The 23,899-nt window shown below is 35.5% G+C and overlaps 1 protein-coding gene across 1 annotated transcript; it reads left to right on the top strand.

Moving 5' to 3' along the window:
• Positions 1-434: 434 nt before the first annotated feature.
• On the top strand, positions 435-23,541 carry Mps1 (Monopolar spindle 1). Its single transcript, XM_071596101.1, has 14 exons — positions 435-494; positions 721-833; positions 1,081-1,228; positions 6,496-6,560; positions 7,402-7,534; positions 7,636-7,736; positions 10,062-10,344; positions 11,148-11,403; positions 11,784-13,204; positions 14,808-14,953; positions 15,757-15,965; positions 17,514-17,728; positions 20,738-21,091; positions 23,267-23,541. Exons 2-14 carry the CDS (start codon positions 721-723, stop codon positions 23,315-23,317), a joined length of 3,495 nt encoding a protein of 1,164 aa, XP_071452202.1. The 5' UTR covers positions 435-494; the 3' UTR covers positions 23,318-23,541.
• The last annotated feature ends 358 nt before the right edge of the window (positions 23,542-23,899 follow it).

The raw sequence follows: 23,899 nt of genomic DNA, 5'->3' as shown, positions 1-23,899 counted from the left end.
CGTTTCGTGAACTCCATGAAAACATTTTAAAACTGTATTTTTGCTTGATACCGACTAATTTTCTTCAACTATAGCTTAAATTTATTGAATTTGATCTCATGTTCATTATCATATAAGATACATAATTTGTATAATATTCGGTAATTGTTAAAATCGAGCGCCGAAGAGTAGATTCTGGGGCGTTAATACTAAAGAGCCAGTGAAAATGTTTATTTTTGTATCTTATCATTTTGTATTTTTCCGTTAAAAACTTCCAATACATATATATGTTAGAAGGTTTATTCCGGACGATCTAATTTTGATAATACAATGCACCCAATTTGACATAATTCGTGGTTCTGAAATATGGTACGTTTTGAATCACAGCGCTATCTTTATTTTGAATGTGATGTGTTCGCCGACCTACAGCGTTTTGTTTTTGGCGGTTACAATTTGGTATTTAACATTTGTGTACGCTGTTGGTGTTCGAAAACAGAATTTATATTAGATGAAAAGTAAGTGGTTATCTGTTTTTGTTTCCGTTTGAATTATTAATGTCGCATTTTCTACACCTGAAACCACTGTGGTTTGATTTAATTCGTTTATTGTGTAATTTAAATTTCGTGAACACGCTAAGGTATAATTTAACGTGAATCTGAAGCCGATTGTCAGAATCTTTATTATCTATGTTGTTGTCCAGAAATTTAAATCTTATTGAATTGGGTTGCTTGCTTTTATAAGATGTACGGAGCGTATTCTGCGACCGACAACCAGGATTGCGATGGACCGGAATGCTCAACATATCCTAGAAGTATAGGGAGACCTGGCGGCTTGACTATTTTCTCCCGGAGATGGTAAACATTTTATTTATCAAATATGACCTGGATAATTTATATTGGAATGCATAAAAATCAATTACTTTCACTTCTGGTTTGTTAAGCGATGAGCAAACTTAACATGCTTTTAATCAACACAAGCTCTACTATTTTTTATACAACCAGGAATTTGAATAAGTTCTGCAGATTTGTATTATTTGTCTATAATTCGTAGCTATGGTGTTCTAGTAATCTTTAGTATGTTAATATATATTTGTTTCTGCAGGGGAAATAGAATAAGTGAAGATTTTAAACCAGTACCAATGAAATGGAATTTAAATGAGGAAGAACCCAGTGATAATCCGAATGAAAAACATCACATTTCGGAGACAACTGCTGAGTCAATAGAGGATGACGCTGAGTGCAAAAATGAGGTAAACCTCTACTAATGCCATGTAGCCCAATTAATTTTACTTCGTAGCTACCATGCAGTGTGTGATTGATATCCCGTACAGTTATTCCCCGTGTGTGCAACGTATAGGTGAGAAGAGTATCTGATGCTAATTTCCTCAAATGGAAAGATTCCTAAATATATATTTGAAGAAGTTGTATGCGAGTCGAAATCATAATAAAAATTTAACTTATATTGTTTAACATTTAAGAATAACTTGAATTTATAAGAGCAATCTGTATGGATCTTATTTTTGTATTGAAAATGGCATTTAATTTCATTTATCTGAAAATAGGTCCGAGTTTCCAAGTTGAAAACTGTTGGGCTATTACAAGCTGTTTTTCTCAGATAAAGTAGTCCCATTAGAAAATAGTTTTTTTGAGTAAATGTTTTAAGTGACTTAATACATTTCTTCCTGTTGAGTATTCAAAACAGTTGGTAATTTTATACAATTCATTAGTAATCCAATGAAAGTTTCATTTTGGGTAATAAGATGAGAAATTGAAATGATAAATGTAATTTTTTCATAAGTATTTCAGGTTTATAAGCCGTAAACACTTCCTTGTAATCACCAATGATTGTTGTACCTTATTTGTTTAAAAAATATTGTAAAGTATGCTTAGATGGTATTGTCTTGTGCACTCTGTAATTGAATCATGTGCTATTGTAACCTCTGGAGTGTATTTCTTTCTTCCTAGAGCAAGTTATCCAGAGCTGTATAGTACAGGGCATTGAATTATTCCCAGTTTGCATGGATTTCAAGAAATTGACACTATTCATATAGCATGTTATAAAATGCACTACTTAATGCAAAATAATTGATAATATGTGCATAAATATAAGTAGGTGTAGTCAAATATTTCACCGGCCACATAAAGGTACCATATTCTGGGAAAGGATTTCTTACAAATGCATAATTAATTCTTAGGAAAATGTAATAATGTCAGAAATCATATTTCTGCAATGCTATGTCATGAAAAGGCAATGTGGAAACTGGGCTATTGAAATAAAGTTTCATTGCACAAAAAAGCTAATGTGGGTAACTTTACAGTGCAGCAAATAGCACAGCAAAGAACAAAAAATCAATGTGCGTTCATGCATGTAAATCTTCAACATCCAAAATAATAACACTAAGATATAAATATTTTAGTGCAGTAACTTCAATATCCCTTTTTGATATATTCTCATTATTTGTCTATTGTTATTTCCTCATTCATAATTTTCTCTATAGCTTACTGACAATCCTTTCTTGCCAATATGATGACTGCTTCTACATTCCATTTCCTGTCTTCCATTTTATATTTTAGAGTCTGACACTATGTTACTAAATTGTAATCAGATACCGCATCTACTCATGGGGAACTGCAAAATGGTCATGGTGTTTGTAAATCTGTGCCTAGCTAGCCACAATATAGTCTAATTGATATCTCTCTGACTCCACTGGGCTTTTCCATTATACTTGCGCCTGTTGTGGTGTCCAAACCAAATTTTTTTTTGATTAACCCCTGTCCCCTGCAGAACTCTATTGCTTTCGCCCCAAGGTCATCTCTTGTTCCTAAAATGTCGTCCCCTACCTGAGTATCATCTCTTCCTTTGCCTACCATCATGTTTCAGTCCCCCATCACTTCCAAATGTTCCCCTCCCGGATCATCCACAATGCTCTCACAATCACATTCCCCTAACTGTTCATATACACTTTCAACTTCTTCCTCCCTATGATTGTGGCATGTAGACCTGGAAAATGAGATTTGGTTCATCTTGTAATTCTGCTAATAATACTCTTTTAAGTCATGTGCTCCACATTTAGTATGTTTCTTTCTACCTTTTTGTTCTATATAATGGCCACCCCTTTTTGGCTCTTTTCCACCCTGCTGTATATAAATATCCCTCCAGTAATCCCTGCTTTCCTTCCATTTCACCTTGCACAGCCCTAAAATATCTATACTTCCTCTGTCCATGTCTCCCTTTATAGTTTATAATTTTTGTCCTCAATGCTGATTCTAAGTCTCTATTCTAACTAGTTAGGTCCTCTTTCTTGTCTTCTGTGCTGCTGCTGTCACTGTCACATTGCAAGAATTTCATGAGTTGATGACTGATCAGGGAACCTTGCTTGTTCCTACTGCTGAGCATAAATAATGGTTCATTGACCGGTCACGTAGTTGCCAGGATTCATTTTCTCTGGAGTGCCCATCACAACAGTCTAGGGATAAATAATTAAGATGTCTCCCCATAGCCTTCTTGTTAATGTTTTTAATGTGACACCTTCACTTGAATGGCCAGCCCGCTGGGATCAGATGTCTACCTCACTGAGGAATATGCATCACAAAATGAAATGAAATAATTTACTTTGTAATTCCACACACTTTATTTTAAAAGACACAACCCAGGTTTCGATGTTGAACGTCATCATCAGGTGATGATGACGTTCAACATCGAAACCTGGGTCGTGTTGTTTTTTAATAAAGGGTGTGGAATTACAAAGTAAATTATTTCATTTCAATATGTAATGGAAAATTCCATGAAGTTATGCCTGAGACAACAAATGCATTACAAAGATGACCTTTCATCTGGTTCTTACCCTTTGAGCTGTGCATCTGGCATTGGCGACTTAACTAAGGGCAAATATCATTGCCCCCATCAACATAGCTCTAGGGGTCATCCATTTGCACCAAGCCCTTCCACCACATTAATGTCGTAGTCCATGGAGAAAGAGAATTGATTTTTGGCTGTATAGATAGAAGGACTTTTATAAGGTTGTTTCTGCCGATACATGGGATGTAAAGTGCATTGGAGTGAACTAGAGGACTGATGCCGATGATAATGCAGCGTCAGTTGTTTCGTGATATGTTTCTCTATCTTTATTGGCATTTTGACTAATTTTAAGTGCCCATATTAGCTGATCCCTCTTGCTTTTTGTGTAAATAAGTTTATTGCACTAATGGATGACTGATTGAACCACTTTTCCACTTGATAAAATTTTTTATTTTATGACCGGGTTTCGATGTATTACATCATCATCAGGTAACCAACTGAAATTGTGTTCAAGCTTATATACATTCCGGAACTGGTGGAGAGGACGTGGTAGGAAACGAGGTGGGGGGGGGGGTGAGAGAAGACAAGGGAGGCATTTACAAGAAATAGAGGAAACAGTATATTGACCTTTTTAAAAAACACACAGTATGTCTAGTCTAAGGGTGCGAAGTGGTCCTATTGGGTGGATGGCAGCAGTCTCCAATAAACCATCAGTAGCCGGGACGAAACCAGTAGGCGAGCTGGGTTTGGAGGCCAAGGATTAGGCCCTTCTGGAAGGGTGGTGATGGAGTAGCCCCACTTAACTCACACACTGGGGGGGGGGGGGGGAGAGGATAAAGCACTCAAGGAAGGAGGCGGTTGTGTGTCACGAATGAACAAAGTTTACCAACGAAAGTTGATGGAGGGGGAGGAAGAAGTGAATTACATGTCATTGAGAAGAGGTGTTTTCTTCTTAACTCGTTGGACAATTTCAAATTGTTCCAACGCATCTAATTTTCTGCATGTATTTGACACATGCAGCACTTTTAATTTTAATTCACAGGTGTGGTTAGTCTCGAGTAAGTGTTTGGTGATGATTGATGTGATGTTGCCTAAGATCGTGCACTTCTCGTGTTCTTTGATTCGGGTGGAAAAATACCTACCCATTTGGCCCACATATATGGCATTACACTCACACTGTATGGCATACACACCGCTCTTCCTTGTATTGTCGATGTTATCCTTGTATTTAATGAGGAGTTTCGATACGTTGAAGGGGGTGTAAAAAGAGACTCTAAATTTGTCCTTCGGGAGTGCATTCGCTAAATGGTACAATGAGTTGTTGATAAAGGGGATTTTGCACCATTTTCGGGTTTCCGTGGTCTGTTCCATTTGTAGGGAGGTTGTTATGTTAGTGGCAAGGTTGGTCATTTTCTTCCGGAGTAAGGAGTTGATCAAAACCTCCTTGTAACCATTGTTGACGGCGATGCGTTTAATTATATTTAGTTCCCAGTCAAAATGTGCTTTAGGAATGGGGATTTTGATCAACCTATTTATCATGGAGTGGAAGCTGGCTAGTTTATGGGAAATGGGGTGGCATGAATCTGCGGGAATCACCAAGTTAGTATAAGAGTGTTTTCTGTAGATCCCCAACATGTGTTTACTCTCTCGAAAATCGATGGTCAGGCCAAGGAAATTTATTCTCCCATCGACTCCTGGCTCCATGGTGAACTTTAAGGAATTATGCACTTTTTTTAGGTATTGAAAGAATTTTTCCAATTGTCTATTGCTCCCTGTCCAACAGCATAAGATGTCATTGACATATCTGAACCAATATCGAATATTGTCCAAAAATTTTTCTTTAGAATTAAAAATTTTTTCTTCTTATCTATCCATTAAAATTTCAGCCAAAACTGGGGAGAGTGGTGAGCCCATGGCTAATCCTTCCTTTTGCTTGTAATACCTTCCTTTGAACAAAAAATAGTTTTGGTCAACACAAAGTTGGAGTAGCTTACATATTTCGGTGTTTATCGAGCCATCTACATTAGCATTGGATAGGATGTCGTGGGCGTAAGATAATACCTCTTGTTTTGGGATGGAGGGGAAAAGATATTGGATATCAAATGAAACTAACTTGGTGTTCGGGGATAGGGTAAAGTTTTGGAGCTGTTCCACTAAGGAAAGCGAATTTTTTATACTGAATTTTGGTTTAAAATCAGAGAGTGGGCGAAAGACTGAATTTAGAGTATAGGATAAGTTATGTGCCGGTGCACTCATACTGGCTACCACAGGTCTGATTGGTACATCTTGTTTGTGAAGTTTGGGTAAACCGTATAATCTTCCAATCTAATCTTCTAATCAATTCTATATGTAGTGCATGTGGGTAGAAGCACAAGACGTCTCGCTTGCTGTACCACATTTTTAGCTCCTTTTGAACCCACACCTTTTATTGCACTACTTTTGCATTTCATTATCATCCATCTCAGTTTGAAATTGTCATAAATCCCAAATTATTATTCGCTGATATTTGTTTCAATTTCTGTTTTTAAGAATTTTAAAGAAAAATTATGAAATGTTTGGTTTGGCTTCATTATATAGAAATTAATATTAATGATGCTGTAATTTGCAACTCCTAATGCAGGGTGAATGAGTGGGTTACTTTAAAGATAACAATTGGCATAGGCATAATAAAGTGTAGTAATGGTTAAAGTTCAATTGCCCTGGTATTTTTTGTTGCAGGAAGAACAAGAAGATCAGTCATATTCATCAATAGCGATCATGCATGATAGCCATCTTGAAAAAGCGTAAGTATTTTTTTATTTATATCTGTAGTAAATTATTATTTTGAATTATCACTATTGTCATTCAACGATCAACATTAACTGACTTCCTTTTGTCAAAGTGATGATATTATTTGGTGTGCATGCTGTATTTCCTTGACTTTCTCTAATTATATAAAGAAATAGCTACAGGTAGTGATGCTTTGATTTGAATGGAGTGATTTTTGTGAGCATTTTGGTGCAATCTGTAATCTAAATTACTGTATACTTACCAACAAGAGGAAAGCAAAAAAATTATAAATAGAAGAGCGCGTTACTGTTGTACAACTTGGCAATCAGTTTGTGCTAAATTTATTAATAGTAATTCTATAATCAATGTTGAAAAAATAAAGAGGCATTGAGGTTTTCCTGAACAGTTTGTTCTTGATATGAAGGTTTTTTATAGTATTTTAGCACTTAGATTTTATCAAATGCAGTGGAGAAATTAGATAAATCTTAAAGCATCTATTGTGGCCTTAAAATTACATGAAAGTGCTTTTCCAAAATGTATAAGAATTTGATTGCATGCGGTAAAGTTTTACTACTCAATTGTAAGCATTGCATGTACAAAGTGTGTTCCTAAGTATCCTGCCTACATTCATAACTCCGCCCCAGAATGTTTGAGCGACCAGTTTGGGATAAGATCATAACCAGTGACTCATGTACTCGCCGCTGTTACCTAGGCGCCTGTTTTTTTTTAGGGTAGAAGCTTCATTCACTTAATTAGAACAAAATATCTCAGATTCAGTGTGCTTAACTGCTTTGATTATTAATCTTGGGAAGGAGAAAACTTAATTATAATACCCAAATGCCACTTGTTTTTCAGATCACTCTCTGGCTCTGTTTCTAAGCATAGGCATTTTACAGAGGCCACGTACCCAGCATCTAGACCAAATCGTGCTGGTGTTTACAATGCCTTTTCTTCCTTTGCTGTTCCTGTAAAAGGAGAGAGTGTAGAGGTATATTTGGTTATTATTAAATCACTAGGCTTTTATTTGCATATATGATATCTTAAACTTTTTGCTAGTGCGTATTCATTACATGGCCTGACTCTTTTCAGAATACACCATGGAAATCTTCACTGTTAAGAACCGCAGAAAAAAGGGTCAGTTCTGAAAAGGTGTCAGAGACTATGTTTATGAAAACTCCTCTTCCTGAGAGGTAAGTAGTGGTTTGTTCTCAAAATTTTTGCCCAAAGGGACTATCAAGTTCATAAACCTTAATATGCACATTCTTTTATATGTAGATTTTGAGGTCATTCAGTGATGTGTTTGAAACTAACATAAGCACCTGTTTGCTTTTGAAAAACTTTTAAGAAATGGAACTATCTTTGTGTAAGACATGATATTAATTTTATGTGGATATTGGTTTTGGATGATCCATGAATAAAACTTTCCTTAAATAAATGAACTTCCACAAAGTTGAGGCTGAAACTATTGAACTAAAACTTTCCTTATTACTAACTCAATAATGTTGCTAAAATCCCACCAAATACTTACTAAAGCTTATGCATATTTTTTCTCCTGTTTGTTTTGTGTCCAAATTTTGCTTCTTGTGAATTTTACTCTGTATTTCACTTTCCTATGACATATCTTCATTCTAGACCTCTCTCACTGATTTCATAATATTGTCCCGAAAAATTGATCCCTTGGCTCACTGGCAAACTTAACTTCTCAAAATTCATCTCTAGATCTAACTGAGTTAAAAAGGCTCATAATAACATTTTATTTATTTATTTAATGGAATTATCCCTTCACATAAAGAAAAGCAAAAACCAGATATTGGTTCCACAAATTATAAAAGACAAAACAATTGTAAATGTGTACAAATTACATAAAGTCAATATTTTTTATAACATTTTTTTAAGGGATCCTGGTGACATATGAAGTAGGTCAATATAATCACAACTGTTGGCATCTCTCATAATCTGGTTTATTGGCAAGTAGTAATTGCAGTTTTGTGCGTGATATCATATTTTAAAGAGTGCTTCATACCTTATTTTATGTGAAGGTACTCGGAAAGATATTGCCCTTAGCAGTTCTAAGGAATAAATCTTGCTATGCAGTAATTTGTAAAGAAAATTTGTTATTAATTTTTCTACATTTATGCGAGGAGAGAAGATTTAGTAGAGATAACATTTCATGCTAACTATAAAGATCTTTGTGAAGATTGAACTTGAATGCAATTTTCGACTTTGATTGCAATGGACTCCTTTTCTGGCTGAATGTTACAGAATAGAATTTTTTTCAAATTTAAAGTTAGATTTGTTTGTGAGGTTATTCTCACACCAGTTTTGCAGAGTCAAGTGATGATCAATTTTAATGGGTGAAAACCGACACAATTATTAAAGAAATCATTAACAATTAACGTGAACATGAATTAATTTATTTTGAAGTAACTTCGCTTACTGGTTATTACCACCGCCATTTGTTCTACTCTGTTGATGAATATCTACAACTATAATTTGCAGCTGTATATTTTCTTTGGCGTGTCCTTTATTTGTACAACAAGTCCTTGGACAAAAATAAATTGATTGATTGATGAAGAAGGTGAAATGGGCCTAAAGGAAAACAAATGAGGAAGTGCTAGGTATAGTGTATGAGGAGAGGGGATTGTTGGTTGGTTGGAGAAATTGTAAGGAGGCAGGAAAAATAGATGAAGGGTGTACCTTAACCGGTAGATTACCTAATAAAAATAATCTAATTTTTACTACCTATGTTCTGATAATACAAGGCGTTGTTTTTGCCCTTTAATGCTATTAATTTCCCAACAAGGAATTTATTACTTTGTTGGGGATATCTCAGAAGTGCGGCTCCTATTTACTGTCAAAGTGGTTTTTATGTCAATGAAAAATACACATTTTTCAGTAATGGGTGACTAAGTTTCTCTAAGTTATGTCTAATGGGATCCATTAGACATAACTTGGTGGGATTCGTATTTCAGGGAACCAATAAAAATACTTTTTCATCATCAGGAAATAGCAGTGATAAAGGGGGATCGAGATGGTGCGGGGGCTAACGTACTGGCTTCCCACCCTGAGGGCGCGGGTTCAAATCCCGGTGGTGATGAATATTTTTCAGAGGTATCTCGATCCCTACTTGAGGTGCTTTGTGGAGGGCACTTTGAGTGAGTGCGCCGTCCGTTGGATGGGACGTTAAGCTGCGGACCCCTTGGGGCCTTTCGTAAAGAGGAGGCTAATGCCGACGCCGGGTTTCTCTCCACTCTTCATCCTTCCCTGTCCATCCCCTTTGGCACAAATGAACTTAGCTGTCGGTCGCCTCCCCTAAAAACTACTACTACTAGCAGTGATAAATATGTATATTAAAATTGTGCTGGACCGTGAGAGTATACATAGGGTTTTACTCAGTACCTTTCTAGTTTATTCCAAGAAATTTTTTGTTATTTAGTTCATGTTTTCATTGTTCATTGCCAATAAAAATAATCATGATTGTCATTAAAAATAAATATTAATTTGTATATTTACAGGTCGGTAACTGAAGATCACGCTAACTTGTGTACTGACAGTGGAATTGGACTGATGGCTACCAAATCATTGGATGCTTCAAATAAATGTTCTGCTAGAGGCCTTTTCACACCATGTATTCAAAAAAGTGTTTCTAGTGAATCCCATGATATTTTATCTGGTTTTCTGCCATTGCCAAATAAATTACCTAACCTGATTGAGGAAAGTAGTTCCAAGAAACCTACTATGAATATTTCTACACCTTTAGTATCAAAGTCCAAAGCAGGGACCCTGCAAAATTTCCAGGTTTGTTAAATTCAAAATCATAGTTGATAATTATACGTACATATTTGGTATATAGCTCATAAATCATGCCAGTCTGGTGAAATGGCAGAAATTTTCAGTGTGCACTTACCTTGGTGGAAGTTCCATTGCAGTCATATGCTTCAAAGTAGATACACATTTTTTAATGTGCAAGGCCAAGTCTCATTGTTGTATGACCAGAAATTAAGGGCTTTAGCTTGCCATAACTCGGTAAAATTCTTGAATGGTAACCTATTCTGAGCATATAGGGGGGAATTACTCTCATTCGTGCAGAAAAATACCGTAAGAATCCAAAGTTCATTGCTATTGCTTTAATGTAACATTATTATCCAGGAATGGATGGAAGGAAAAGGTGTAATTTTGCACTTAGTGAAAAAGTGTGTGCATTCATCCATTTCTTTTATCCTTTTGTAAGTAATATAATCTTTCACTCTCATTTCATTAGATGTGAAAAGTGCAGTAACTTATTTGATAAATTGTTCATATTGGTAGAATGGAACGCATTTATAATGATGATAAAGAAAAGGAATAACTTGAGTTTTTCTTAGTAAATCACACCTATCCAAAAAAAAATGAACAATCCTTTTACTTAGTGAAATGATTTAACTGTATGTTGAAAAAAACTATTCCATTACATACCTTTACCAAGAATATATATTATCATGCATGCAATGTATTACATTGAGTTATGTTCATAGGATTATTGCAGTGTTTGAAATTACTCATGATATTGACTAGCCTTTCAAATTTTAAATTGACAGCAACTAATCTATTCCTTTTGACAGGGAGAGGAAACTCCGATGAAGAGCATTCCCCTGGAGAGAACAGACATTATGGAATTGGTCAAAATACACAAATCAGAGAAGAAATGTCTAAGAAATAATGCTTACATTGAAAATATGTTAAATGAAGCAAATAAGGAAAACCTCTCGTATGGAATGCATTGTGAGCTTGGGTCTTCACATGGCCAGGAGATGGAAAAGGAAGAAATTAAACTTGTCAGAAGTTTCTCGCATGCTTCTGTCCTTAGATCTGAAAATGGTATGCAATTTATATCCACCCGTCTTGCTAATGCCAGGGTAATATAAATGAACCAATGCTTGTTTTGAAATGGAAACATTCTAAACAAAGACTTATTGGCAATAGTGAGATCATGGCATGTAAGCTCAATTTTCCTTGATATTGGGTTCTGAAAAAAATAGATTTAGGATCAGGTCTTTGTGATTACTCTAGGAATTTCAAAAGACATTTATTTCCTATTTTGGAGAAATAGTTTAATGATACATCGAGTGAATAAAGGGTATCATGTTTATTAGGTTCTGCTTCTCTCAAAAGCCATCTATGAATACTCTGGTAATTATAGTACTATCTATTTTTTGTTAAAACTCTTGTTCCAAGCTGTATTTTTATTATTTTTTCAGGGAGAATGATCACTCCTTCCAAAGAAGATAAACCATCCTCAGCAAAGTCTCTCTCAAATCTCTTCCATCCAAATCAAATCTCGTCTAATAAAATTAGCCAGCATTTATCCCGCATACCAACTCCAGTCCGTTCTCACACTCCCCAAAAAGTGAACCCCAAAACCTCCAGTATTGAATCTACATTGGAAACATCATGTGTTGAAATGCTTGATTTGCAAACTCCTATGAAATACTCTTACAGTCCCAATGAAGACAGGGACCATGAGCGGAAATCTTCTAAATGTAGTAATATCAATAAGCCGTTAGTTGATGCTTCATCAGGTCATGCTAATCCTTCCCTTAACAACTACCATCTTGCTCATGCTGAGAATGCATCTACTAATTTGAAGAATCAGGTTTCCAACCCTTGCCCTAAACAAGGGTCACCTCCCATCCACCATCAGCATCCCATGGTGGTTTCGAACTCTGCTGATCATTTCCCTCCCATTGCCCATAATTCTGTCCATGTCAATGGATTTCAAGCACAAACAAAGACTTCCACTTTTGTCATTTCTGAAATGACATCGAACAGAAATGAGAAACCCAGTTGCATTTTTCAATCAGCCGCCAAAAGTTTAGAACCTCAAGGTAGTATCATTCAAAGATCATCTGCTAATTCAGTTGTAGTTAATGAGCCTACTCCAGGTTTTGCAGTTCCTGGTGTTACACGGAAGCCTTTCTCCTTGAGAGCGCCTTCCTTCAACCTTCCTCAATCAAAGTATGACCCCAACTGTGAATCTAAAATCTCTGGCGCTACATCATGTGCCCCTTCTTCCTTTGCAGCAGCTGATGCTCAAATTAATTCCAATCAATTCCAATTACCATCCTCACATGATCCAGTACATTCATTAGCTGGGTCAGCTGCTCCAAGCCATCTTCATCATGTTGAAGATCAAAATCCACTCCCCATCATTCAAAATGCAAAAACTAATTATTTTCCTGTCAATAGCCAGCCATTTGACAGGAGAAATGTCTTTCCAAATGCACCAACCCCTGTTTCCGCTCTGCCCAGCAGTCAGCTAATAGCGTATGACGCACAAGCATTTATGCAGTCAAAGGGCAATGCAATGAGTGGCATTCCTCAAGTCAGCTGTGTTAATTCATTTAATCAGGCTATGAGTTCATGTGGCAGTGGAAGTCTTCAAGTGGAAAATTTGGTAGTTGCACCAACTTCATCAGTTCCTCAACCTACTGAAAACCCTCCACTGGTTCAAAATAAGTTAAGAATTCCAACTGAGTTGGAATCACAGCCTATTAGGAAAGCTGTTTCTTCAGTTAGGCCTGTCTCACTGCAAACAAACAGGAAGATCCTTGTGGTGAATAAGAAGCATTATGAAGTTCTGCGGCTGCTTGGGAAAGGTGCTTCAAGCAAAGTATATGATGTAAGTAAAAAGTCAAATACACTAAATATGGTGTTATGCATGTATAAAAATACAGTGTATGTTCTTGATGTCATGAGAGAATTTTGGAAGTAGGGTGGGCATCCCTGGTGATTATAAGAAAGGGGAGGGATCCTTCAGGGTTTTTGTTCATTTCATTCACTTTGTTCTAGTCACTTCAGTTGGGTTGATCATTGAAACTCCCCCCATCTCACACACCTAAACCAAATGCATATCAATATGTGTATATTATTTTTCTTTTATTTAATTTTCTGTCTTCATCTGATACATTATGGTTTATAATTTTGTTGATGCATGAAATGTTCCTTCATATTCTGTTTCTTGTGTAAGCCTATAATTGATGTGAAAATTGTTTATGTATACATACGCTTCTATCAGGAGATTGGTGCAAATATTTGACATTATGATCTCTATGTTTTGAGACTACAAATAAAATTAACTAGCAGAGAAAGCAAATAAATGGCTCTCCTAAGAGAGCCTGATATGCTACTTTCAGTGTTTTTACAATACTTAGCTGTTCTGTTCCTCCATTTTAAGATGGTAAAATGGAAATCAACTGCTAAGATAGGTAGCAAACCTCTGGAAAATTACAATTGGACTCGCATTAGGCACCTCCAAAAAAGGAATTATTTTCTTCTGTAATGTATCAGATGATGATGGGAAATAAAATTGAAGAATAATAGAAAACATTCATCTGTCATAGCCTGGTATTTCCAACCAGTTGAATAAGGACTGGGCAATTCTATTTCGAAATGCTCTACATGAACAGCCTTGCCAAGAAATGGTGCATTCTTTGCAAAAGATTGCAGAATGAAGTAACTTCTTATTTTGCTGATTTTGATTGTTGAAGATTAGAGTTTTTTTGCAGATTGATAGATAAAATATTATTACCAGGAAGATCATTTACATACAGTATGAATAGCATTGGACCAAGATAGAGCCTTGGGATACACCATATTTAAACTTTTATATTTGAAGAAAATGTTTATAGCATACCACTTCCATTATAACTACTTTATGCTCAGAAAAACCAGGGTAAAAATTTCTCCCCTAAAATTTAGGATCGAGAAATGAGAGATATTTTTTATTATTTTGTTGAGTACAGTATTTGTACTTAGCACTTCTTGTTGGGCTCATTATGTACATTCATAAGTTTAAGCTTTTCATGTGATTGGCCACTGAATGGCAATTTTCCTCAGAGAAGTCAATATATGAATCACCACAAAAATAGATGCTCAACTTTTGACAACCTTTCTAGGAAATTTGCTAATTTATTTACAAAAATATTCATGTCACCATAAGAAGATGGATTAAACAGGCAAGTACAATATCAAGAGTAAGCAGTTTAACAACTTAGAATTCAATATGTTTATCAATCCAAAGTACTTCCGTGAGGCTAATTTAGTAGAAATCAATGCCATTATTAATAAAAATGCAGGTTCCAATGTTTTTAGTTTGTTTACAAAAAATTTTATTCAGTTGTTTTATAGTTATACTAGTACATGAAAAACTCATCTTACAAACGGACAGCAGGTAAGGCTTAAAATTTGGTATAGGCCTTCTAAGATTTTAATTAATTTTATAGGTTTTGGATTGCCAAACAAATCGCTGTGTTGCGGTCAAGAGGGTTGTCTTAAGACAAGATGATGCATCAGTTGAAGGTTACCTTAAAGAAGTAGAACTTCTCAGCCAACTTCAAGGCTCTGAATGCATCATTCGACTACTTGACAGGTAAGTTAGGTTACATCAAACAAGACTAATGGATTTCTTTCTGTGATGAACTTGAGCAGTATCACATTTTGATTCTTGAAAATAAATTAAAGGTATCTTTTTAGTAAGCTCAGTACGTAGTTTACAGAATAATGAACTCCACCCACTCCTATCGGCCACCTCACTAGCCTTGTGTTAATCCTTTGTGTGTGTTTCTTATGTTTGCCCTTTTTCCTTCATGCTTGACCTGATTATACATGCACTTTTTTTCCTGATTCATTTACCTGAAACTCCAACTATATAAATGCCTAAATGACATAATTTATTTTAAGTAAGATTGTTTGTGGTGTAGAAAACAGCTACTTTGTCCAATAATTCACTTCTCTCTGTTGGCTGCTCAATCTGCTGAATTATATCTGCTCTCTGCCCTGTATTTTAGGAATTAACCTCCATCCATCCATTCATGGGTGAGAAGTAAAAGGTTGGACATTGATCTTCCTAAGAGTTTGTCATAGGCCGCAGGTTTGAGTGTCTCAAACCTGAAGTTGCCTTCTCCTTTGTTTATAATGGTTCATGCCTAATTATGAAGTATAATTAGAGTAGTATATCCACCCATTGGAATCCCACATTCAGTTTTCATCAGATTTTAGAACATTAGGATTTAAACAAAGAATGGTTTCCAGTCAGAACAACACTTTCTTATCATGGTAAACATGGGTTCACTTTATGTTGAATCCCTATTTGTTAGAGCTTACTATTCAAATTAATTATAAAATTAGGTAATATGAGTTTACATGATAATGTTACCTGGTTTCATATTTTAGTGAGATCTGCTTTGAAAAAGAATACAAGGTGCTCTACATGGTATTGGAAAGGGGTGAGATGGATCTATCTACTTCCATTAAGCTTATGTCCTTGTCTTTGAATCAACCAATGCCTAATCCTGGCCAACCTGGTGGAAAAATACCCACTGTTACTGTAATTTATTACTGGGTGTCCATGCTGAAAGCTGTGGATGAAATACACCAAAAAGGTTTGTGATTTAGCATATAGAGATATACCTATCATTGCCACCTCTCTCTTCATATTATTACTACTGAAATGTTTGAATGAATTTTTTATGGCTATCAGCTTGGAGATAATAAAATGCATTGCTCTTATATAATTATTGGATTTGCATTTGAAGTTTTAAGTTATAGAAATATCATTTATATCGCAGAATAGACAAGAGCATTTTCTTACACATTCTGGTTATATGGCTTATAGTCATAAAACACTACTACCTGCAACACTGCCTTGCAGCTATGTAGGTAAAATAACCTTGTATCCATTTCCACTTCAACTCTTGAATATTGTGGAATAAAGAGCGGTTTTTGGAAATGGATACCAAGTTTATTTAACCTAATTTTCAGAATTTTGACACAGACAGTCAAGTCTGTCAATATTATGTGGAGGTGGTCTTTAAATTATGCAAGGATTTGTGGGAGGAGGAAGGTCAAAATCACTTCTTGCTCTGCTTACATTGGACTGTTGGGGGTTTATGAGGAATCTTACTTAAGGCTTATTATTTCATGATGTCAGTCATTTTTATGAAAAAAAATGTCATCCTTGATTGTTAAGGTACACTTTGTGCCAATTTCTCACTTTGCTGACCCTGGTGATGGTGGGGTAACATTCTCGTCTGCCAACCTCAAGGTTGCAGGTCCAATTCCTGCCGAGATGGTTTTTCCTCCACCTAGGGCTTGGGTGTAATATTGTTATTGTAATATTGTGGCTGTTAGTATTGAAATTGCAATATTATTATATCGTTGTTTAAAGTCTGGTGTAAAGGTTGAATTGCTGTTTTCGGACTAATGCAAAATAAATAAATAGCTGAAACTCTTGCACCATCCAGAGGTCCACCCAGAGGCCTGGTTTTGAATTTGTAGACAGCAGATTTTTTCAGTGGTATCCTGATCCCTTGGTGCCTTTCGATAAGAGTAGGCTAATGTTTGCACTGGGTTTCTCTCCACCCTTCCTCATTACCAATCAATCCCTAATGATGCAAATTGCCTCAGCTGTTGGTCCCCCTCCCCTGAAGCTACTGCTGCCACAAACTGTTGCTTTGGAATTATTAAAGCATTTATCAACCTGTTAAATTAGTTCCAATATGCTTGCTGCATATCTTTCTTTCATAATTGCAATACCATTAGAATAAAAAAACTAGTTTCATAGCAGTGTACCTTTTTCAGTTGTAAAGCATAATTCAAGAGATCTGTGTATAATTGTAGTGAAGTGCTTTCGTCAAAGTTAAATGCATTTAATTCTTTCATAGAGGGGCTCCTTTGGTGTATGTATTAATAATAGTACCAGAATATTTGTAATCAATGTTCCTTGCATGTTCAGATACAATCAGCATCATTATCATCATTGCATATCTTAAATTATTGTAATTTTAATTAAATTATTTCAATTTTAATTATATTATTGTAATTATCAATATTTTTTTCTATTTTTATAAAATTGTGTGAAAGAATTGTTATTGGTACTGTTACTGTAATGGTGAAGCTATTTTATATTTTAAATTATTATTATTTCACAGGCATCGTTCACTCTGATTTGAAACCTGCCAACTTCCTTCTTGTCGGAGGACAAGTTAAACTCATAGATTTTGGGATCGCCACAGCTGTGCAGGTCGATGTAACTAGTGTTACAAAAAATGATCCCGCTGGGACACCCAATTACATGAGTCCAGAGGCTATTGGATTGACTGTCTCTGGTTCACCTAATTCTCAGGGCATGTTTAAAAACCCAAAGGTTTGTTTATTTTAATTTTTCATATGTTTTTGGCTGCACTCTTGTGTTTCATTCCTCTTGAAATTGAAATTCAATATAATCTTCGCTGATTTATTTCTGACTATTCAAATCTTGCCCTCGTCTCCCATTAATATTCATTATTTTGGCATAATATTTTGTGTTATTTATGCAATTATTATTGTTTGTATTCTTATACAATTATTATTGTTGAAGTAGATTTTGGAAGCCCCTCTTCAGCAACTCATGCTTCTTTCCTCCCTCCATTCTATCTACTATACCTATCTTTTTTTGACCCCTTCCTTGTTTGCATGACATTCTCCAATCTGTCACAGTCTTCTGCATTCCATTCTCAATCAAAATGCTCTACGTGCATCTTTCCTGCCTCCTTTGGATTTTTTGCTACAATCCTCTCTCATCCTCCACCTGCATATCACTTCCTGGTATGTTTTCCTTTCTGTCCTTTTCACCTTTTTCATCCTTCCTTACTCCTACATTTCAAAATCCTCCAGTCCATGGTTATCATCCTGCTTCAATGATTATTTTTCTACTCTACCCTATATATATACAATGATTGTGACTTTAAACTTTGTACCTGAGGATGACGCCGTACTAGTCGTACCTGAAATAAAGTGGTGGATTGGAACAAAGTTTTTCTTTTTCATTTATTAAAGACCAAGTTTGTTGGTTCAGCTTTCACTTCTACTGATAATATTCTGTAGTTTGCTTGCTCTATGTTCACTACACGTCTCCACTTGGTGGCTATCTTTTCCTCTGCTGTATGTTATCTATAAGTATACTTATCACTCCAGTAATCCCCACTATCCTTCCATCCCACCTCACGTAGCACTAATTTTTTTTCCTCTCTATATCTCCTGCTTCATATTTTCTAACATTCCTGTCCTCAACATTGTTCTAACTTTCCAATTCTCTATTCTAACTATTTCAATCCTCTTCTTTGTGTTCTCTGCTTCTACTGTTGCTTTCGCTTTCATAAGAATTTCATGAGATGATGACCATGTAACCTTCACCTCTCTCACTGTAGGACATGACACACAACTGATTCAGCTGAATGACATACCATGGAACCTCATACTATGAGCATAATTTACTCAAGGTTGTTGTCCATGGGGAGGGACTTAAACTTTGAGCATCACATAATAATTAAATTTGAAATATTTATTGTTAATATGATACTACTGTAAATTTAATTATATTTATAAAGAAAGTTTCTGCTTAGCCTGAGAATTGTGGAATTTATTGTAGCAGAAAAATAATTTGGAGTATAGGATTCCAGAGTGAGTCGCTCTTAATTTCTCTTTTCAGATAGTCACTTGAAGTCTATTTTTCTCTGACTTAGTCTTCAAAATCTTATTTCTCCTATTATTCCTTATCTACTGGCCTACTGTTTCGAATTTTTCCGGAAGTGGGGCTGTGCAGAACAGCTAGTTGTATTTTTTGCTGCGGCATTTAATATCACTATAGGGAATCTTGCTTCCCCATATTTTCTGAGTCATATGCCCCTGTATTCCTGATTATTAGTGATAAATCACCGTTGCACAACCTTATGGCGAAGAGGACTTCTTCGATTTTCACCTGATAGATGTAATGAATGTTGTGGTTATGCATCAATCCAATAGACAACAAAGGTGGAGGACAATACACCTATTCATAAAACCATAGAAATACAAAGCAACTGTTTATATTGCTCATCCAACCTTTCCACCACCACTGTATCAAAGAGGTAGTTAGGCAAACATCGTTTGTTTCTGATTTGTTCATTTGACATAAGTAGAAATAGTTAAAATATAACTGCCTGATTCCAGTTCAGTTATATCTTGGAACAATATTAAATTTGCATAATATCCTTCCTCAAATATCCAACCTCCATCAGTAGTTTGACTTGATCAGATTGAATCACCTTTTGATCAGGCCACCTTTTGACAGAAATACCTGGACCTTCCTAGAGTCACTGTTAATAGGGCTCTTTTTTATTATTTGTTCGAACTGGCTGCACAATAAAATTCCTAAAATAAGGGTAACTAAACCAAAAACAAGGCTACACTAACTCCTGTTTTCACATAATTAGCCTGCTCTTATGGAATTAGTGGGGTAGAATGGGGTAGCATAATCCCGTCAATATCAGTGTCCCTAATTCATTGTGCTAGGAATGCAATGGCTCATATTTGGGATAAATTCACTGCCTGAAATGCCAAATGTGGGCACTTTGTTAATGTGCATTGACAGCTGGTATTTTAAAGTCAGTTGCACCAAATTAAGTAAAATGGATTATCCAATATTTCTCAATTATCTTCAAATATGATTCCCTTAGTACAAGCTCCTTTAATACTCTTACCTGCTGGTTATCAATTAAATGTTAAATTCCCATGTGTCCACTACACATTTAGTAAGTGGTAAATCTACCAGGTCTGTATACACCAGCCCCTTCCCATAACCCCGGGCATGGTATTTGTTGATGACAGCATGAGAAATTTAAAGAACTGCCGGAGATGCCATGACAAAAACTTCTTAGAGTCATCTACTAATATGCATCAAATTCAGCAATTTTTAAGTGTAAAAATCATTGGCTGTGACCAGGACTGGGATTGTTGCATTATCCAGCATGAGAATGCTTATCTATAGTATTAAGTAGATTTTTCATTCATCTTGTCATTTGAAAAATGCATGAAGTATAGGAAAGGCATCAATTTAATGTTACTAAATGATTTTCTCCTTGTTCCCCAAAGGCAACTCAATCATTAGTTTTAGCATACATTGCAAAACTACACTTGTCATCTGATAATACACATTTAATGAATATATTAAAATTAATGTGTATACACTTTTTAAAGCTATATTTATATAGTTCAAAGGCCAAATTCATAGGAAATAAGTAGTTAAATGAATTTTCTGAAGTAGTTTGATCCATGGGATCCACCTCGACTTATTAATATTTTCCAACTATTTTGATTCCTTGTTAGATCATTTCTTTTCTTTTTTGTCTCTTTCTAGGCCAGCTATAAGTCGGATGTCTGGTCATTGGGTTGTATTTTGTACAGCCTTGTTTATGGGAGGAGTCCCTTTCAGCACATAATGAATGAACGGATGAAATTGGATGCTATATGCAATCCTAAGTATGCCATTCCTTTCCCTGTAAACTCTGCAGTTCATCCCCCACTTCTTCGAGCAATGAAGAGGTGTCTTGTGAGGAATTACAGAGAGAGGGCCTCAATAGCTGAACTCAAGTCAATTGATTATTTATGTGGGAACGAACTGAATGAGGATTCATGGAATTCTTGGAAAGCCATGGCTACAGAAAAGATTCTTAATGCTTTATCTCCTGATTGTAAGATGCAAGCCATTAAGGTTAGTTGTGTTTGAAGCATGAAAACATCCACATTCCAATTCTAAATATTTATTGCACAATCCAAAATCAGTAATCAACATCTATTTAGCTCTTACTCATTGTAATATTTTGTTCAATAAGCTTACTGATAGAATTACGTTTATAATTTACATGAATTCCATTTTTCATATTAATTGGCGAGTTTCAATGAAAATATTTCCATGTCCTTGGGGTTCCACTGACCAAGCATAGAAAAGCAAAGATACTTAAATATAATACAGTGTGTGCATGAAGTATTGTTTAAAGTTGTGATTTCTGAATTTTTCACCATGTGAAATTTTATGAGCAAGTGAAACCTATTTCCAAACATTTACTTTATAGCCTAGATTGTGTAACTCAAAAACCTAAATGAAGTGTTCAATATGTTTATATCATACATATCAACTCTCAAAACTTAAATATCAAATTGAATATTTTTATTCTTAATCTGCTTAGTGCATTTGGGTATCATTTAATTGGGCCTTGGTATTATACTCAATTGGGCATTGAGGAAACTATTTCTAAAATGTTTAATTTTAATTAATTTAATGAAAAATTGTTTAATTTTTCTTTTGATAATTTTTGTTTCTTCACTGAGCTGTAAAACTTTCATCCTGAGGATATGCATAACAATTAATTTATATCAATTCTAAATACAAAGGCGGTTCAATAAGTACCCGTGTTGACAACAAAGGGCTTTCCTGAGGGAAGTTTATGTTATCATCGTGTGCTGCCATCTATCAAATGACAGCAAAACAAATTTCAGGCTGATTAAAGGTTAGTTTGGATTTGGCAGCCATCCGAGTAAGACGTGTTTCGTGATTTTCGCTAAGATGGAAAAAGAGCTGTATCGTTCGGTAATTCAGTTTTTGTTTTTCGATGGAAAGAAATGTAAGGAGATAAAAGCAAAGTTGGCTGCTGTTTATGGGGATACTTCGCCATCTATGACCACAGTTAGATATTGGTTCAACGAATTTAAACATGGGTGGACATCTGTTTTTGATGAGGAGCGACCAGGACGCCCAGCTGACGTGATTACTGAGGAAATAATTCAAGAAGTCCATGCCATGATTCTCGCTGATCGACGAACGAAAGTGCGCGAAGTGCAGAGGCTGTGGGTGTGTTGATCGGAATGGCAATTAATATTTTACATGATAAGTTGGCGATGGAAAAATTGTCAGCCTGATGGGTGCCACGATTGCTTACGGTGGACAACAAGCTGATCCGGCTGTCAACTTTGAAGCAGTGTTTGCAGCTATTTAAGCGAGATCCGAAGGTGTTTTTGCATCGAGTTATCACTGTTGATGAAACCTGGATTCATCATTACACACCAGAAACTAAGCAACAATCAAAACAATGGATTTCTCCTGGTGAATCTGCTCCAAAGAAGGCAAAGATGGTCAGATCGGCCGGAAAGGTCATGGCGACAGTTTTTTGGGATGCAAATGGCGTCATCCTCATGGATTTTTTTAGAAAAACTAAGAATGATCACTGGGAAATAGTACAGTGAGTTATTGGACTGCTTTGACTAAAATTGGAGACATGGCCGCATTTGGCGAAAAAGAGGGTGCTGTTTCACCACGATAACACACCAGCACATTCATCCAGAGTTGTCGCCGCCAAACTGCATGAACTACTTTATGAATTGCTGCTGCACTCCCCACATTCACCCAATCTGGCTCCCTGCAACTATTTCTTATTCCCTAACATGAAGAAATGGCTCACAGGAAAAAAATTAGCTCCAACGAGTAAGTTATCGCCGAGACAGAGGTGTATTTTGGAGAGTTCGACAAATCATATTTTTTGGAGGGATTAAAAAAATGGCCGGAACATTGGGAGGTGTATCTTTTTAAAAGGTGACTATATTGCAAAAAAAATGGTTTCTTCTTTTCTAACACGGGTACTTATTGAACCACCCTCATATGTAGCAATTTGTTCCACAGTTAAAAAATCAATGCATAATAGTCTATTTATCAAAATCATAATAATACGATTCAGAAATTTTCAACTTCAATTAGACTTCCTAACACTTGTAAATGGGCCACCTTTCTTCTGGATGTTAGTTTTGTTGTTTTTCTTAGCATATGATAACATATATGTCATTAATGAGCAACTTATGGTTCATGAAATGTAGTGGAAAGTTTTGTTTTTTTCAGGTAATCCAGGAAGTGTTTCAGTCACCACCACAGAAAAGGACTCCTATATAATATTTCACCCAATACCGTTTTTCGCATGTGTGCGCTTCTCTTTTTGTAAATATGGCATTATCAATTTCATTAAATGTACAGTTATTATCACATATTAAGATATCTTACTAAAAGTTTTCAAGATCAGAGAACTGTTCATGTGCGGAAATGTGTTCATTTTTATGCCTTATTTTAATTAGGCAGTTTTTAGGTGGATCATAAGCATTTTTGGCATGTATTTTTTCTTTCATATGCTACATTGACTAATAGCTTAATTCAAGTATTTCAGAATGCTGAATGTTTATGTATACATAGTATTATTTAATTAAAAATATTATTGTACATACAACCTATTGAAAAACCTTGTAATAAAACTCTGCTATTATCAATCTTAAAAATGGATGTGTCCCAAGTCTTTGGGAGTAAAATTAAGGGTGATCAATGACCCAAGGTTGAATTTAAGGGCATACTTATCAAATGGAAACTAGCTTCAGGCTTATTCCTTGTGCATCAAGGTTCCCAATTATCATGATATTTACAGTTTATATAAACTTTGATATGGAATTTGGTTTGGTATGGCACTAAAACATCATCATTAAAGCA

Source organism: Hetaerina americana, unplaced genomic scaffold (assembly GCF_022747635.1).
Source record: "Hetaerina americana unplaced genomic scaffold, ioHetAmer1.1.p SCAF_76, whole genome shotgun sequence".
Classification (NCBI taxonomy): Eukaryota; Metazoa; Arthropoda; class Insecta; order Odonata; family Calopterygidae; genus Hetaerina; species Hetaerina americana.
The sequence above is the reverse complement of the archived record's forward strand: the minus strand, read 5'-3'. Positions and strand labels throughout refer to the sequence as shown.